At 42.3% G+C, this 19,091-nt stretch overlaps 1 protein-coding gene across 1 annotated transcript in view; it reads left to right on the top strand.

Moving 5' to 3' along the window:
• Positions 1–18,703, top strand: part of GPD1L (glycerol-3-phosphate dehydrogenase 1 like) — a 29,263-nt gene extending 10,560 nt beyond the window's left edge. Inside the window, exons 5-8 of the mRNA XM_066584792.1 lie at positions 2,458–2,570; positions 8,240–8,473; positions 13,812–13,918; positions 15,806–18,703. Of these exons, the coding sequence (XP_066440889.1) occupies positions 2,458–2,570; positions 8,240–8,473; positions 13,812–13,918; positions 15,806–15,902 (551 nt within the window). The 3' untranslated portion in view covers positions 15,903–18,703. The remainder of the gene's footprint in view (positions 1–2,457; positions 2,571–8,239; positions 8,474–13,811; positions 13,919–15,805) is intronic.
• The last annotated feature ends 388 nt before the right edge of the window (positions 18,704–19,091 follow it).

Below are 19,091 nucleotides of genomic sequence, written 5' to 3'. Positions count from 1 at the left end.
AATTTGTCCCGCAAAAAACAAGCCCTTATATGGCCATGTCAATGGAAAAATGAAAAAGTTATGGCTCTTGAGACGCAACTGCAAAACTAGTTGAAATTCAATGATTAGACCATTTTAAAAAAACCTGCCCTGGTGGGCACGACAGGGTGATAGGAAACCTGCCACTCAAGGGGTTAAGGGGAAGGCCTTGAAAGTATAAGCCCTTTCTTGAAAATCAGCCCTAGCTGTAAAAAAAAATTGATTGGCTGAGTGCTGTGACCAATCACAGGCAGCACTTAGCTGTCATTCAATACCGTCCGGGCGCTGCCTCTGGTCACAGTACTCAGCCAATCGGAATCGGAGGCAGTGCTTTCTGGAGGTGGGAATTTTTCAATCCCCGGCCTCCAGAAGAAGACTACCGGGGCCGGAGAGAAGAGCCGGACAGCTCTTCTAGGTGAGTCAAAAAAATTTATTTGAGAGCTGGGCTGACATTTAGTGAAGGGCTTATATTTCAATCCCTTCCCCGAAAATCATCGCTGCAGTGGTTGCCTGCACCCCATTGCTTTCAATAGGACGGCAGCAGCGCCGTCCCCATTGAGAGCAAGGGGATAGCATCACTGACCTTTGCCACAGCTGTGGCAGAGGATTGACCGTGGGGATGAAGGAATCCCCTGCCATAGCTGTCACAGCTGTATCAGGGGAGTGCGACGTACTCCTTATGGTTTCAGTGGGGCTGGTGCTGCTGCCGGCCCCATTGAAAACAATGGGCGATAGCGCTGCGAGGCTTCAGTGACCACATCGTAAAGGAGTATGAAACCATTGAAAATTATTGGTTTCATAATCATGCGTTTTCAATCACTCTCGCATCACTACAAAATATATCGCTAGTGGGTAGGAGCCCTAATAGTAAGGGTCCTTTCACACAGGGCGATTGAGTCCTTAAATGCCAGACAGTCATCCCATTGATTGTTTCTGTGCTTTTGATGATGATGATTCAGTGACCGGAGGCGAAGTACACCAGAAATCTCTTCCATGGACAGGCCGCGGATCAGACAGCTTCCATTGACTTCAATGGAAGCCGTCCATGCGGGAACCGCACTGAAATGGAGTATGCTGCAATTTGATTTCTGCATCCGAAGATCCGCAAATCAAATCTGCCTGCTTTAATTCAGCTGCGGACGCCCATGAAGAGCCGGCGATGCCCCTAATACATGAATTAATATATCCTCATATATTAAGCATATCGTGCGCTGGGGAAGCTACCAAGACCCGTGTTTCATATTCCAGTCGTAGTAAATTTCTCCCATTGATTTTAAAATTCAGTAAATTTGTAATGTGTTAAGATCTCTACAACAGTTAATTTTTTTGAAGTCCTTTTATTTTTAATTTTCCCAGCATCCCTTGTGTTCAGTTGCCTTTCACGCATGCTGAATATTTCTGCAAGACTTCGGCCGTTTGGTGCATTACAGCGAGGGGAAAAAATTGCATGTCCTATTGTTTCGTGTTCCTCGGAACACATCGCCCATTGTTTTCAATGGAACAGTTAAAAACCCATTGTACACTGTGCAATGTGATGTTTCCCCATTGACAACAATGGGAAAACGCTTGCCGATCCTGTACCGTGTCTGTAAGCCGTGCCGGAGGAGCGCTACTTCACAAAAGTGATGGGAGGCGTTTTTGTGTAAAAAGGCACATTTGCGAGCGCGATATCGGGACGAGTTTCTCAGCCTGATATCGCGCTCGCCCGTATATAAGTAGCCTTACTTAAAAGACGCTGGTTTCTGCTCCATTACCCGCATGTATACCTAATGGATTTTGCTACAGAATTTTTTTCGTCATTAGGTGCGACTTGCAGAAACCTTCCGCATGTGAGAGGTGCCTTAGGATGTATTGACCCCATCTGTGCAGTCATCGTTTGGTATGTGCGCTAGGACACCTCCCAGTGCATATGTCAAACATATCCAAAGTTTTTGCTTGCCCATCGGTGTCCTTTAGCTATTCCTTTTTTAATCATCTTTCCCAACAATGCAGAATCGTGTAGTCCACTATTTCATAGAGCGGCATCAGGGGAAAAAGGCAATAAAAAAACAAATACAGCTTTATTAACATGGGAGCCCTTGGGCAATGTATACCTACCTATACTGTGAAGGCTTCCACCCATATAATTGCAACATGTACTGCATATTCAGTGTGAATAGACCCTTATATAGATGGGTATTGGTGTATCTTGTCTCCACCGGAACTAGGGCTGGAGACATGGGTTGGCCTGCTCACCACCCGAATACCGTATACATGTTGGTTTGACACATGAGTCCGGGCAAGTAAATACAACGCCTCCTAACAAATGTATAGACAGGCATGCAATAAAACTTCTAATTCAAGCAAAGTAAATTGTTTTGCCAGTAATGTAGAATGCAAAAGAACATTTAATGAAACAAAAAAAACTATTTTCATAGATGTTTTCTCTCTTACGTCTAGGAAGTAAAGTCCTTCAACACGGCCTTTTGTTTAAAGAACTTTTACAGACCCCAAATTTCCGTATTACTGTAGTGGAGGACGCTGATACCGTGGAACTGTGCGGCGCCTTGAAGGTAACGTCTAAAGAAACAGAAAATGGACATCCTGCATCTTGCGCCATTCACTAGTTGATTCTTGCAAGTGTGAATTGCGTAATATATCTCAACGTGATGTAGCGATGTAGAGAGACTAAAAGTAGAACTACCCATTCAGCTAACTTAAGGTTTTCCTACCTCTAGTAAGTGATGGTGTACGCTTCTAGTGGCCTGCGCAATATCCGTAATCCCTTCACTGCCCACGTAGGACAGACTGCGGCGGTTTGAGAAGGATACAAAAGAACAGCAGTCGTTGCAGTAACAATGTCTACATGCAGCAGCCTTCATGGGGTTATTGTTTCTTCTCCCTTGTTTTGATTCCATTAGAAAAAGTGATCTAGGTTTGGGTGGGACAGAAGCTGACCCTTGGGCTACATTCACATGAGCGAGTGTGATATTGAGCCGAGGAACTCTGTCCTATATCGCGCTTGCCAACGTCTGTTTTTTCATGCCGATGCAAGGCCTTTTTTAATTCATGCGCATCAAAAGGGCGCAACTGTTACCTATTGATTTCAATGGGAAATCCCACGCTCGCATGCACATTGCGTGGTATGAGAAGTCTTTTAAGGTCCCATTGAAAACAACGGATGAAGTATTCAGCGGGAACACCCAAAGATAGAATGTGCTGCGACTTTCTTTTCGATGCTGTGATGTAAAAAGCTCACGTTAATAAGTCTATTCAAAAAATGGATTTCCTACGCGTGCGTCTCACATTGCAGGAAACGGGTGAGATTCTTGCCCGTGTCAATTAGCCCTTATTTTATAAACCTGAACGTTCTCTAAAGGGCTGAAACTGCACCCACAGCCAATGCCTGTAGGCAGAATTATAAGACCAACTTATAGGATATCAGACAAATCCAGCATAATCAAACATGGTGTCATTTGATAAAACATCATGACGAAATATCATTTAATTGAATAAAAACTAAAATTTATACAAAACGGGTAAATGGGCAAGCCCAACACTAACTGCTAAAAACTAGTATTGTCTTTCGCAGGGTTTGAATAAAGAATACTGTGTTTGTTTTTTCAGAAACAATGCCACAGATTTTTGGCAGATGGACGCGCAATTTGATCCAAATGTTCACAAAGCCTCAAAAATTTCTATGGCTAGTAAATATAGCAGCCATGTACAGTAATTCATATGGTCAATGACGAAATTTGAAAAATGCCACAAAAACCACATTGCATAACAAATGCTGCAATTTACGATTTTCTCGTGTATTTTAAAAAGAGAGCGCTACATGGAGGACCCGCAATACTCTAATCCGATATTCAGGTATTCGAAGGCTTTTAATTTCTAAGTAGGGGGGAAAAAAACAACAATTGCACAATTTTGGAGCGCATGTTTTTTACGGCATTCATGGTGCAGTAAAATTGACACGTCTTTATTCTATGGGGCGGTACGAGTACAGTGATATAGTTAATTTTTATATAAAATTCTTTTTTTTTTTTTCCCATTGTGCAATGGCTTGATTGTTGTATTCGTACCTTTTTGGGGAACTTTTAGATAGTTTTTGAACAAAAAAAAGAGCAATTCTGCCATTTGTGGATCCCCCTTTTCTTTCTGATGAAGTTAAATCATGTGAAATTATTAGTGTGACATATTTAATAAATTGTAGCTTTTCCAAATTTAGCTGTTTTTTTTGTCTATAAACGTGGGCTAGTTATATACAAGCGTGGGCAATATCGCTTTTGCCATCCATGTGAAAGCTCCATTGATGCGAGGTGTTGTGATGTGAAAACAGCCTTGCATCACTGCAGGGATGAAGGAATCCCCCTCTGTGGCTGTCGCAGCCACGGTAGAGGATCGCAGAGTTCTCCCATTGCTTTCAATGGGGCCGTCGCTACTGCCACTGGCCCCATTGAAGGCAGTGGGCAGTATCGCCGGAAGATAGAACATGCTGCGATGTGTTTTCTGCATAGCATTGTGGTGCTATGCTGGAAAACATTGATCGCATGTATTACCCCATTCAAATGAATGGGGTCCATATTTGTGCTTCTCACAATGCACAAACCTTGCTTCTCACAATGCACAAACCTTGCACGATTTTCTTGGCCATGTGAAACGGCCTAAGTGTTTTTTTTCTTTAACCTTGCAAACATTTGATTGCTTACACAGTATAATGCAGTACTATGAGATTGTATTAACAGCTCTTCTATTAAAGACGTGCCATAGGTAAACAATCGTGGTAGCCCTGCGAGCCTTCAGAAGGCCCCAGGCCGCCATGACACCTGGACAGCACACCCACAATCTTCTCACAATCCGGCCATTCAGAGTATTAAAATGCTGCTATTAAAATTGAAAACGGCCACAATCAGTCATCTGATCGCAGCTGTTGCTGGCAGGTGGCGGCTGTCTTTGATGGAGCTTGTTCTGCCCCTGAGCCCTCTCAATATATAGCATATGCTGTGAATGTCCATATGCATGCTAATTGCACGGGGTATATATGATGTGAGGGGGTTGAGTAGGTTTGTAGATGAGGGGCCTTTTTATTTCCATATAAAACCTAACCTTTATGTTTAAAAAGACGATACAAAGTCTGATCTCTAAATCCCCTGTGACCCCCGACCCATCACTGAAAAATTAAAACAAGTGAAGGAGAATATAGATGGATAATCAAAAGTATGTCTATAATGGAATGAAAACTGACCAAAGACCTGTAGTCACTAACTTAAAAACTGAAGCAAACTATAAATCGAGTTCCACAAGGTTAATCAGAAAAAAATTTAAAATGGTTCCATGGCACTGCACAGTGGTCTGACTTGGTACTGCAGGCTGAGTCCCATTCAAGTTACTGAGACTCAGCCTGCAGTACCAATCTGGGCCACTGTACAGTATATGGAGCTGTCTGCAGCAAAATAGCTGAAAGTGGGACAACCCCTTTAAAAAAAACAAACAAAAAAACTAACAGGATTCCTTTTGACTGTAAACTTTCACCTAGCTTTAAAATGGTTGTGTATGGTGCTGCTAATTACGTGGGCACTTTTTTGTACGACCAAACCAAATAGGAGCAAAAATAAATTTTTTTGTTTTATTTTTATTCATTTTTGTGAACCAGTAAAAGTCTTAAGATCTAGCATTCAACATAGAAGTGTACTGCTCCAGCTTCTGTATTCTACTACCCTTGTTCTCTGATTCTAGCACTACACATCCCTTGGCTCCTACACAATACCTGGGCCCTATCATAGCAGCCGTTCCCTCGCCCGCGGTGTGCAGCTCCATTCTTCAGTCGGCTAATATACAGAACATAGCAAACGTATGTTATTTTTAAGCCTGGCATTTCCATTTAAACCCTTAAACATCTACAGCTCTTATTACCTATAAAAGTATTGAATTGCCCATTACCTAATGTGCCCTGATGTCCTGTTTATCTATCGGCATATTTTACATTGCAGTGTCCTTTCTTGCTTTGGACACTCATTACTTAAAAGGGCATTTATGCGCTGACTTGTAGCTCTGTGCTGAATACCCGAATTGCTTTTGCTTCATTTACATGCAGCGTGTGTCTGGGAGCATGGGAAGCGGCGGAGAAGAGATCCATATTTTTGCCTGCTTAGTTTTTTGGGGTTTTTTTCTTAGTTTTTTTTATTAATATTGCAGAGTGGTTAAATGTGAGGTCCCTGAAACGTATATATTTGATTTAGGTATTATGCACTTAGCTGTTCTTCAAAGCCCCCTGTCTGTATGACGTTCCTGTGCCACCCAGAGTCTACGAGAAGCTTCTAATTACTGTCTTTGTGTTTACTCTAGAAATGCCCGTAGATGTGTGGGCGCTGCGAGATGCCTTCACACCTAATTGCCTGACTTATTGAAGTGGGAGAATGCAGTTAATATTGTATATTTGGGGGATAGGACAGCGCTGGAAACTCAAGACCGGAATTTGATTTAGCGCTGCTAAGGAAGTATTGCCACGGGTCTATGAAGAAACGCTGAGCTGCTCTTAGCTGGCCGTTACTGTAGAGTTAATCAAGGTTCTCTGCCCAGCACGTCCTCATTAAGTGCGCGTCTTAATAATACGGTTTTATGATGAGAGAGATACATTGCAGAAACATCTCAATAGACATGTAATTGATTTGGTTCTGGTCCACAGTGCTAGAGCAAAAATGATTGCTCCGTGTAAAGCGTTAGTGGATATGGTGCATTTTAATTTGGGGGGGGATGATTTCCTGTTTGGTTACCATTCGCTATAGCCTTGCTGACTTCTCATTTGCTGTGATATAACTTATGTTTTTTCCTCCCCTCTTGCTGCTTTTGTTGTGTATTATATGCTTTTTGTTCTAATTCCGACTTGTGTGAATATCTAGGACAGCGCAGCTTATCACATGTACATGCAATAATCTCATTACTCTATGAATACACAAATTGGCTTTTCCTGTTAAGTAGGCTAGGCTTGGCACTGCGGAATTTATTGCGGATGCCGATCACGGAAAAACGTGATGTGATTTAGTTCGTGAGCATTAGCCCTGTAGGGCCTCATTTCCACTTAGTGCTTTTGTCTGTGTTTTGACTTTTGGCATACATTTGAGTGTTTTTATTATTATTATTTACATTTATGTAATTTTTTTTTGCATCCTCCCCCTTAAGTCCAGCTGCACACGAATGGGTGAGATTCCGCAACGGAATACGACCCTGTGCCCGGGCTGGGGACGGCACATACTGGGCTTGGGGACATGTGCAGAACAGGTTTCTTTTTTTTTTTTTGTTTGTTTTTAATCCCTGCTTTTCCTGCGCCTTTGCTAGGCAATGACGTGGAATGCGCAACCTTTCCATAATGTCGATTGCGGAAGGACCGTGCGTCAGACGGCTTCCATTGACTTCAATGGATGCCGTCCCTGACACATTTTTGCAAAACACATGCTGTGTTTTGTTTTTGTTTTTTTCCTGCCAGTGGAAATCTTAATCACAGTCCACTTGTGTGAGCGTATGTTCTATTCTTGATAATGAATGCGAAATGCCTCAGCTCGTACGTGCGGGTGATGATCGCGGATTCCACAATATAACTCCAGCCATGTGCAGCTGGCCTATCTCTCTCTGTTGCGGCTTTGTCCAAGTATTAGGCCGGCTGCACACAGCTGGATTTGGATTGCGGAATCTGTGATCATCACCCGCGCAGACGATCTGCGGTATTCCGCATCCATTAGCAAGAATAGAACATTCGCTCACAGCCGGCATCCGCATGTACCTGTATTTCTTCTTCTTTTCTGTACTGTGGATGGTGTTCAAGGCTCACCGTTGGACATGTGCAGTACAGATTTAAAATTTTTTTTTTTTTAACCCCCTACTTTTCCCGCGGAATCCGCGGCCAGTCTGTTGGTCGGCCGGCTTCCATTGACTTCAATGAAAACTGTCCCTGCGGAATCTGCAGGAAAAGGGAGCATGCTGAGATTTTTCATCCAAGAGTGGAAACCATAATTGGTTTCTGCTCGTGTGCCTGAAGAATCTTTTTTGCATTGCATGCTATGGACTGTATTTGCTGTGGATTCCGCAATTCAAATCCGCCCGTGTGCATTCACCCTTGGGGGGGGGGGGGAGAACTAACTTTGCAATAGCAAGATCTTAGTTTGTTTGCACTTTTCTTTCATTGTTTTTGTGTTAGTTTTAGAAAACCTGCTAAGTCTATTTATTTCCCTCTTTTTCTGTACAGAACATTGTGGCTGTTGGCGCTGGCTTTTGTGATGGTCTAAAGTGCGGCGATAACACAAAAGCTGCGGTTATCCGCCTCGGGCTCATGGAAATGATTGCATTTGCCAAGATCTTCTGTAAAGGTCAAGTCTCCACTGCAACTTTTTTGGAGAGCTGTGGAGTTGCCGATCTCATTACCACTTGCTACGGAGGGCGCAATAGAAAAGTGGCCGAGGCGTTTGTTAAGACTGGCAAGGTACTGAATTTAATTGTCTTTACTTCATTGCCTCTTTGAGTCGTCTTTAACCTTGTCGTTCTGCAGGGGTCATGGAATTGAGGTCGTAAACAGATGTGTAGTAAAATACTTAATTTTTCTTGTTCTTCTCAATCAGTGCACTATGGTGTAAATGTAGGAACCAGTGTTCTTTGAACCGCCTGCCCAATATTGTATATTTTTCCTCATGCTTCCTAGACCGCTCTGATCTACTGAGGCATGGACTTCAAAGAGCCTCTGAGGTCTCCTTTTGGTATTTGGTAGCAGATTTTTTTTTTTTTTAAGGCTATAAGTTGCGAGATGAGGCCTGCATTGATGGGACGTGCTTTTCAGTATATTCAACAGATGCTCGAAATTTGAAGGTCAAGTTAATACCTTCCACTCTGTTGTGTTCCTCAGACCATACTTGTTCCGTTACAGTGTAACAGGCCACATTAGCCTAAAGAAATATCATTGGGAAATACTGTTGTCATGAAGGGGTGTACTTGGTCTACAACAATGTTTAGGTAGCAGACACCCCTTATTGTAAACCCAACCCCAAGAGAACTGCCCATTCCTTGGAAAACAGCTTAAAAACCAATACCCAGACTCCGTTTTGTCCCTCTTGCTTGTGCGAGCACCGTTAAATTATTCTGGCAACATGCTTTCACCCGGTGAGCGGATGTCTTTGTGGGCATGGTTGATCCATGTAACTTTTTTCCGGCGCTTCTCCAGCGTGACTTTATTTCAGTCACTGCAAAAAAATTCACAAGAGGAATTCATTACTACAGATTTTGCGTTCTTACATCCTGCATTGGCAAGAAATACTACCTATCTCCCTCTACACATTGCTGGTGTCTGCTGAACAAGGCTATTAACCCAATAAATGCCGCTTCAGTGGCACCAGTGGAAAATACAACTGTTCCCGCAAAAAACAAACAGGGAGGGCTTAGTAACTTGGGTGCATCCTGGCGGCTGATGCCCCCGTCTTCCTGCACAAGACGGCCGCAATGCAGGATGGACGTCTTTCCACAGAGCTGGAGGAAAGAACACAAGTCCGGCAATGGAGGCGGTCATGTGCTCTTCTCTGCCAGCGTTGCGGAGAGTTGTCCATCCTGCAGTGTGACCGTTTTGGTATCGCTGCATCCGTAAAAGTCTGATCTATCAAAGTAATGTATGACTTACCCTGCACGGTGAATGTGGTAAAAAAAAATAAAGAAACTACGCCCAAAATGCACTTTTTCGGTCACCCTATTTCCGAGAAAAAATGTAATAAAAGGCGATCAAAAAGTCAACTGTATGCGAAAATGGTACCAACAGAAACGTCAGGACATACCGCACAAAATGAGCCCTCACACAACTATGTCGCCAAAGAAATAAAGTTATTGCACGCAGAAAATGGACACAGAAAATAATTTGAAAAAATTAAATATCTTAAAAAAAAAAAAATACAAGTACTACAGCAAAAAAAATACTATATAAGTGTGGTATCGTAGTAATCGTACTGACCCATAGAATAAAAATATCAGGTCGTTTTTGTTGCACTTTGCGCGCTGCAGAAACAGGACGCACCGAAAGATGGTGGAATGTCTTTTTTTTTTTTTTCTCTCCGATTACAATTTTTTAAAGGTTTTTCAGCAAATTATATGGTACAATAAATAGTGCCATTGCAAAATACAACTCGTCCCGCAAAAAAACAAGCCCTATACAGCGACGTCGATGGATAAATAAAGGAACTACGATTTTTTTTAGGGAGTATGGGGAAAAAAAGCAAAAAAGCTCTGTCACTAAGGGGTTAAAAGTGGGGATGGAAAAAAGCACAATAAAAACAAAAGTAAAACTGCTTGGCCACTAAGGGGTTAAAATGAAAAAAAAAAGGACATTTGACGCAACAGCGAATAATACTCACGCAAGTTCTTTTTTTCCGCTTCTATTGCGTTCGTCCAGGTATCCCCATAAACCTGAGCGGAGAGTTGAAGCCAGGATTGTTCCTTTCGATTCTTGTTTAAGTACTCTGGGCAGTTACTGTCCCATATGCTAGGGAAGTCCTGCATCATTGCGACAAGTTTGCCCATGTCGATCATTATTCGTTACGCCTGGTGGCTGCAGGCTGGTGGCTTGTGGCTGCTGTCTGGTGGATGAGGTGACTGGAAGGGCAGTGCTGCTGCTGAAATTTGCCTGTGAAGCTCTGTGCTGTGTTGGGACGCCTCCTACCATGCCTACTTCCTGTAGTCATAGCAACCAGTGATTCCATCCGCAGCTGCACTGCGGATGTACTGCGTGAAAAAACGCACCCATTCACTTGTATTGGAGGCTTCACGCGCAGAATCTGACCCAAATTGGAAGAGGTCGCATATTTTTTCAAGCGCGTGAAAAAACGCGATACAAATCTGTCCGTCTGGGGACAACTGCGGATCCTCATAGGAGTATATTGGCTGCGGTCTGAGGCAGATAATGTGCCTAAAATAACGCGCTAGAAATTCCGTTCGTGTGCAGGCACCCTTAGGCCACCTGCAGACGAGCGGGTCGGATCCGGCGGCGAGAATTCTCGCCGCGGGACCCGACCCGAGCGCCTGCAGTGACAAGCGCGTACTCACCCGCGCCCGGCGGCCCCGGCTCTTTCATGTGCCGGCTGCCGGGCAGCCGGCGCATGCGCAGACCGGAGCCAGCGGCCGGGTGAGTGACGTATCTGTGCGAGGCTCTGCGAGCCCCGCACAAAAATAGGACATGCCGCGGTTTGTTTGCCGCGCGAGATTTCGCGCGGCCAAACCGCGGCCGTCTGCATAGGATTGCGTTTGTTAACGCAATCCTATGCAGGCTTTGAGCGGCGGAAATCCCGCCGTGGGATTTCCGCTCGTCTGCAGGCGGCCTTAGGCATTTTATGCACACACAATCTATTTCTCGCATGGGCGACATTGAACACAAGTTACATTGGAAGTGCCAAGCTATAAAGTTGTCCCTATCCACAGGATAACGAATACCTTTATGATCGGGGGGGGGGGGGGTCCAAATGCTGGGACCTCCACTAATCCCAAGAATGGGGGTCCTGAAGGTCCCCACATGAGTGGAGCCGAAGTAGCACATGTGTGCTGTTCCTCTATTCATTACAATGGAAGCGCTGGAGAGTGTTTGTACTCCTGCAATTTCTAACACTCCCGTTGAAATCAGTTGATCAATGGCACGCATGCACAACCTCCTCTCCATTCGGGACTACTGTTCTTAGGATCTGTGGAGGTCCCAGCTCTTGGACCCACAAAGGTTATCCCTTTGTCCTTTTGGATAGAGGATAATTTTAGAACTTGGCACAAGCGCTTGAGCTTTTTTTTCTTTTTGTTCAAAGTATCCCATGTGAGCCATATATTCTTATTTTCAGCTGAATTCTTGCCTGCATAAAATGCCTAATTGTGGGGGTCACACCTGTTAGGACTTTCATTTAGGGAGCAGAGAAACTTGCATTCCTCCCTTTTTTTTTTTTTTTTTTATTTCAATCGGTTTTCAAAAAAACATGAAGTAAATGGAAAGCTTTCATTTTGCTTGTGTTCCATTAGGTTTCTGTTTTTTAACAGAGTAAATGGCGCTGCCGACTATACGATTCTGTTAAAAAACAAAGAAAAGAACAGAAACCTAATTGAACAGGGGCACAGTGAAAGCTTTTCTTTTGGCTTTTTGTTTTATTTTTAACGGGGAAAACAGGGAAATGTCTATTTTACATTTCTGTATTCCAAAAACTGAACAGAGAGACTGAATTATGAGTGAAGTTACAATGCAGGTGTGAAAGTAGTCTTAGTCTTCCAATGAGTTTCTCTCATGTTGATTTGTACTTTGTGTAAGGTGCAGGAAAATTACCATACAAACTTTTGTGGACGAGTGAGATTACAGTGATACAAAAACCAATTTTTATTTCTAGTTTTACTACTTTTAACCCTTAAGCACACGGCCCTTTTTTCCCCCAAATTTCGGTTTTCCCTTCCCCTCTTAAAAAATCGGAACTCCTTTATTTATCCATCGAGTTAGCTGTCTGAGGGCTTGTTTTTTTTTGCGGGATGCTTGTAGTTTTCAATGGCACTATTTCATGTACCAAAAAACTGTGAAAAAAATTCTAAGTGGAGTGAAATGGTAAAACAGAACATCGGTCAGGGGATTTAGATGCCCCTGTCATAATTGACGGTGGTATTTAAAGGTTTAACAGCTCCAATGAGCCACGTGGCTTATTGGAGCTGTTGTGGTTGAGTAATTTTTTTTTTTTTTTTTGAAGATATCGCTTTCTGTTTCCATATTTGGAGCCAAAATTATATATATGTTTTTAAACAATTTGGCTGTACCAGGGCTCGTTTCTTGGTTTGTTTGTTTTTTCGGGCAAAAAAACAAAACTGCATTCACTGTGCAGGATAAATATTGTGACATTTTAATAGTTTGCAATTTTACGAGTACAGCAGTGATGGCAAATGTGTTTTTTTTTCTTTTGTTTTAGGATAAAAGGGCAAAAATGAACTTTTAAAAATTTTTGTTTAAACCTTTTTTTTACATTTTATTTATTTTTTTATTCCCCATAGAGGACTTGAGGTTGCGATCGTTTGATTGCTTGTACTACATACTGCAATACATCAGTTATGTAGTGCTTTTTAATGTTTGTTAAGCAATTGTTGCAGTTACGGCAGCTATCGATTAGTCGCTGATCATTTGCTATGGAGTGTGCTTCCTTGTCAGCTCTATACACCCTTCATGATCTATAGGTATTATGTGACCAGATAGGAGTTAAAACAAGCCGTATACTGTGAAAAAGCGACTCTAGTCATTTTATGTCATGCTGGCATAACGGGTAAATCAATAATAACTCGCGCCATAGTTCACAAATGCGTCAATCCTCTGTAATTGCTTTTGTTGTTGTTAAAGCAAAGGCTTCTGAATGTTGCCTCTAAGCCCACCTACGCTCCATGTTGGTAAACTCACAGCTTGCCTTGTATAATCAATTTGCATATCACTGCATGTGTTACTAGACTTTCAGTACAGAAGAGATTCATTTCATCTCTACGTGCTGAAGCTGCATTTTCTCCCTGTGATCCTGCGTTTTTGCTAGGTTGAGTCCTATCAAAGCTTTCCAGCTGCGAAAGTGGTTGAAAAAAAGGTAAAGCCTTGGATATGGCACCAAACCTTTGTGTATCACAAAACAAATATACTTGACTCTTTTTTTTTTTTTTTTTTTTTTTTTTTTTTATATATATAAAGTGCGGCTCATTCGGTTTGCTGGTCTTTCCATCCCTATATACCCCGGAGGTTTGTTATTCATTACAGCCAATTCTATAAAGCCCTCTATACATGTAATTATGTTCTTGCACTGCAGAGTATAGAAGAACTCGAAAATGAAATGCTGAATGGACAGAAGCTCCAAGGACCTCAGACCTCTGCGGAGGTGCACCGTATCCTGAAGCAGAAAGGCCTAGTAGAGAAGTAAGCACTAATTGGTGGACCTACAATACTGCACTATGAATGGCCCCGGTGTCATCTGATTGTAGCAATATCTCTGTTTACAAGCAAATGCAATCTTTTAATATTACAAAGATCTGAGAGAGAAAATATCATATCCTGTGTTTGCTGCTCCACGGAATGCCAGGTAATCCTAAAACAGCTTGTGGTTACTGAAGGGCTGACAACGAGGCGGCAGGGGATTTGAATTTCCTGTAGCGTCTCTAGTTTCCAAATAGGAATGATTCATGTGTAGTTTTTTGCAAACAGTTTAGGCAAATGTAATGGTTTGCAGAAAATGGCTTTATCTTGGGGTACCCATACACCTTTTTTTTTACTTTTTTTTTTTTTAAAGGACTCTTGGGTGATCCTATGCACATCGGATGATCCAATCCCAGCAAAGTCCACTGTTTTAACCAACATTCATCAAATTTGTTGGATCAGTTTTGAAGTTGTCCATTTGCATAATTTATTGGCCAAACTCACAAAAGTAAAGCCTGGTTTAGAGACAATGATTATTGCTCAAAAGATTTCTTTTGGCGATTAGTCATTGCGTGCCTTTACCGCGTAAGGTGATCGCTCAAACGTTGAGCGATCACTTTGCGCTCCAAGAGGGGTATGCAGAAGACAAGCGGGGATGCTTGTTATCTCCTTGGAGCAGCCAGCTGCTATACAGCTGAGCGCTCCGAGCGGGGTAAGCAGAACACAGCTGTGTTTTTAGCCCGCCTGTGTTCAGGGAGCGGGATACAGCGGGAAACAATAGTATCAGCTGTATCCCGCTGTGAAATTCTGATAGGGCTGATCGTTCTCTTCCAGCTTGCTGAAAGAGAACGATTAGTGATACCTTACTGAAAACTGCACAATGTCCGTGCAGTTGGACCCAGTGATTATCGCTCAAATGACGGCTTTCAGCGTTTTGTTGGTTTTTGGGGGGGGGGGGTTTGAGTGAAAATCGTTGTCTAAATCAGCCTTAAGTGAAAATTTGACAGCAGCAATGGTGGAGTTCATAGAAGAGATGGAGCCCCATGGCAAAAACTTAAATTGGCCCCCCATTATAGTGCCCATTTTTTTACTGGTGTTTGTTTCCAATTCCATGCCTTTTTAACATATCGCTTGGACCTATTCTCTACCCCCTTGTATTCTAGCAATGCAGTTCTTGTATGGAGTAAGGTCCTGGTCCTACAGATGTCCTTACTACCCATTAGCAAAGGGATGATGCAATGGAAGTTTTCAAACAAAGGCTGGACAGCCATTTGTCTGGGATGATTTGGTGAATCCTGCACTGAGCAGGGGGTTGGAACCCGATGACCCTGGAGGACCTTCCAACTCTATTATTCTATGATTCAGAGCTGGGGCCCCCTGTGTCCATGGGCCCCGTAATAGTCACATGGTCTGCCCCAGTTATGTACACCCTTGAGCAGTACTATTTGAGAACCCATTAATCCCTGCAGCTTACACTTTAAAGCACTGATAGTGGTGCGAAGAGTGGTGATCAGCTGATTGGGCGCCTGCTGTCAGTGCCACGACAAACAAGTGCAGATGTCCTTTTATTTGCAGTAGGGCAAACCTCCAAGTCCTATTTTACTGCAACTAGTAGGTGACCATATTTAGCAGTGAAGTCCCAGTCCTGATGGTCTCTTTCTTAGGTCTCACAATTTTGCATCGGCATAATAATCTGATTATTTGTATTTGCCTTCACCATCACTACAATCAGTGGGGCTGTGTGAAGCAAAAGTTGCATCACTGTATGTATTTCCATGCAGCCCCGCTGCATGCAACAAAATCTAGTGATACATTTGTATAACTTTTATGGCATTTTATGTTATTACAACCTTTTTCTTTTTAACATGCTTTTATTTTGCTGTATCCTAGATTTCCGCTCTTCACTGCAGTCTATCAAATCTGCTATGAGGGTAAACCCGTGGAAGAAGTCATTTCCTGCCTGCAGAGCCACCCTGAACATTTGTAGTAGTTTCTTTTTAAAAATCCAATAATTTTATGCTGCAGGATTCTGGAGCGCAGTCTCCGCTAACGCACAAAAGTAAGAATGTGTTAAATCTATCACCGCAACCTCAAGAACCATCTTGGGCACAGATCATGAAATAAATTGTCTGTAGGATCACACATGGCAGATTTCCATTGTAGAGCAGTTCAGCTTACACCTCTTAATGGGGTTTATAAAAATCCTCTTCTCATACTGTAAAAACATCCCCATTCAATGTATGGTAGGAATGTAGCAGTTCTGTCACAACAAAGGCCAATTAAGAATTAGTTAATTTCCTACAATGAATTTGCTACACATAAACCTACATTTGGGTTAATGGCGGTACGTAAAAAGAAAGCCTGTTGTTTTTTGCTCACGAGTATGGGGTCTGACTCTGCCATACATATAGGTAGAACCTCCTCCATTCTTCGAGTACACAAGGTATTGCATACTGTTAACTGCTTGTTATCACTACTAAGTATATATATGAGGGCTATCGTGTCTTATGATGATGGTTACATTGTGTTACACTGGTTATCACTTACTTGCAGTTGAACTTTACAAATCTTCATTGCGGCTATTATGTTGGTTTGGTTTTATGCAACATTTTATTCTCTTGTGATATTTTGGGTGGTAGATTTTTTTGGACTTGATGGCCACTTTATTAGAGAGACTCGCCCAGTAAGTAGCACATTAGATGTCCTTGGAATTTAGAACCACAGCAATTCGTCATCCATAGTTATCAGAGAACCAAGGATATGTCGAGAAAACATTGGCTTTACCATTAGGCCAGTTTCAGACCAGCATATTGTAAGACGTCTGTAATACAGACTTGTTAGAGATATTACAACTGTATGTCATCAGCTCTTGCCTCCATATTGGTTTTATTCTTTACTGGGCAAATACTGATCCATATTTGGCCAATAGAAAAGAATAGCAATATAGGGACAGAAATGCAAAAAATTGGTCATGCTACATAAAAAAAAAAAGGCAAAAATACAGCCATGTGAAGAGATACAGAGATCTACGTTAGCTCCATTTTATAGTCTGCAAAACACGGACCAATCAAAGAGCTATAATATACTCTTCTGAAACCGGCCTTACTCCACCTCCACCGGCCTGAACTAGTTATAGCTGACAGGAAGAGTTCATCAATTTCATAGGCTAAATTTACAGAGGCGAGCGCAATATCACACTTGCCAACGTGTTTTGCACATGGAGGCACGGCGTTTTTCATGCAAAGACGCCTCGCATCACTTCTGTGAAATTGTGATCCTTAGTTGCGTGTTTCACGCGCAAAGAATCGCAAAGGTTTCCCATTGATTTCAGTGTGAAATATCACATCGCACGGCATGCGAGTGCCATGCGATATCTTTTAAGGTCCCATTGAAAACAGTGGGCAAAGCGTTCTGAGGGAACGCTAAAACTACAATTAAAAAGTAAATCGCAACATGTTCTAATGCCATCCTAATGGAGTTCATATTCGTGTGAATTTTGCACGTCTTGCAACACGCTAAACTTGCACGCGCGAATGTAACCTAAAGCCATATTCTGACCCTTCTGTCAGCAGAAATCTGGATTCATCTGACTAGGCAAGGTGTTTTTCACTGTTCCATGATCCAATTTTTGCTCTCTAAAGTCTTGTCTTTCTGTCGAAGAGCAATGGTCCTCAAACAGATTGTCTGCAGTTACAGCCCATGCACTTCAAAGGTGCATTTACACACACAGATGATCGCTCAAAATTCATCAGAAACTGGTAGTTTGAGCGATCATTTCGCATAGGTACTGATGGGCTTATCAGCCCTTTAGTACTTCATTTGCGTGTATTTAGAGAACAGCAGGTGGTCTGTTCTCTAAATACATCACTATTCTCCAGCGGGACAGCTGCTGAAACAGTGTTATCAGCGCTGCCCACGGAGAACTTGGCATGCGGTCCCTCTTATCACTCCCGATGGATTTCATGCTGACTTGAAGTCAGCGATGGACGAAAAGAGTACAATGGGCACACATTTACACATGTTTATCGCTCAAAAGATAGCTTTAAGAAAGGGCTTTAAAAACAAATTGTGTGTTTGGACACATTGTTTGGAGCACCAGCATTGTATTGGGCTGCAATTTGCCTGACGCTGCGCCCTTTGTTCTTAGGATTGATTCTTGACATCCTCCTCTGACCCATTTTGTGGATAAGTTGTTGAGGCCCTCAGGATTCCCTATTGCTGGATTTTTTTTTTTTTTACCTCAATCGCACAATTTTCTGTATACCCTCAACATTGTTGCTTGAAAAAAAAAAAACCACAAGGTTGCCAGTGTATAAAAAAATACTGACTGACTATCCCCAATGATCATGCTTTACTCAGAGTTGCTCAGGTCGCTCCATTTCTCCCATTCCATTGTGGACTCACAATTGAAAATGGTCCACAGAAAACTTGCTCGCTTGATCTTATGCTGCACTTTGAGGTCACATGCATCACTTCCATTCAGGGAATCTCCAGCCATGAAAAGGGCAAGTGTCTCTAATAAAGTTTTAGTGTAGTGGCATATAGAAAGTTGTTCATATTTCAAGGGCAAATTTTTCTAAGGGGTCATATATATTTTAGGTTTGTGCATCTTTGTAACATGTACTCTACTCCATATCTTGAAAGCTTCCAATGCATATTTTATAAGGGCATGCTATGTTACCACATTATAACTTTCTTGTACTTTGTGATGGGAGAATAGGCCATTCCTTGACATGTACTCTGCAACTCGGTGATGCTCTTGCATTACTATTAAAGTAAATGAAAGAAGTTTTGTGTTTTCTGTGTGATTTATGTCCCCTGCATGAAGCCAGTGTTCTCCAACTTGACTTGATCTGGTTTATTTCTCCACCTTTTATTCATATTGTACCGTCGCCTCCTGTTTTATTTCAGTTTATTGTTCAAACCAATTACTATTTATTAAAAGGTTTAAATTCTCAACATCCATTGGGAATAAAATGCTGCAGTTAATGTATTCTTTTTACAGTATCGTTTAACTCAACGCCGTAAGATGTACATTTACGTCACAGGAGCATGGTACTTGGCGCAACAGGATGTAAACCTACGTCCTGTGCTTAGTGTTATTGCCCGTGTTGTTAGCCAGACTCATTTTTATGCCTAGAATTTCATTCAAGAAAACTGGTATTGGCTCGCCTGT

This window comes from Eleutherodactylus coqui, chromosome 12, assembly GCF_035609145.1.
Source record: "Eleutherodactylus coqui strain aEleCoq1 chromosome 12, aEleCoq1.hap1, whole genome shotgun sequence".
Lineage (NCBI taxonomy): Eukaryota > Metazoa > Chordata > Amphibia > Anura > Eleutherodactylidae > Eleutherodactylus > Eleutherodactylus coqui.
Note: the sequence above shows the minus strand (reverse complement) of the source record. Positions and strands in the feature narration are given on the sequence as shown.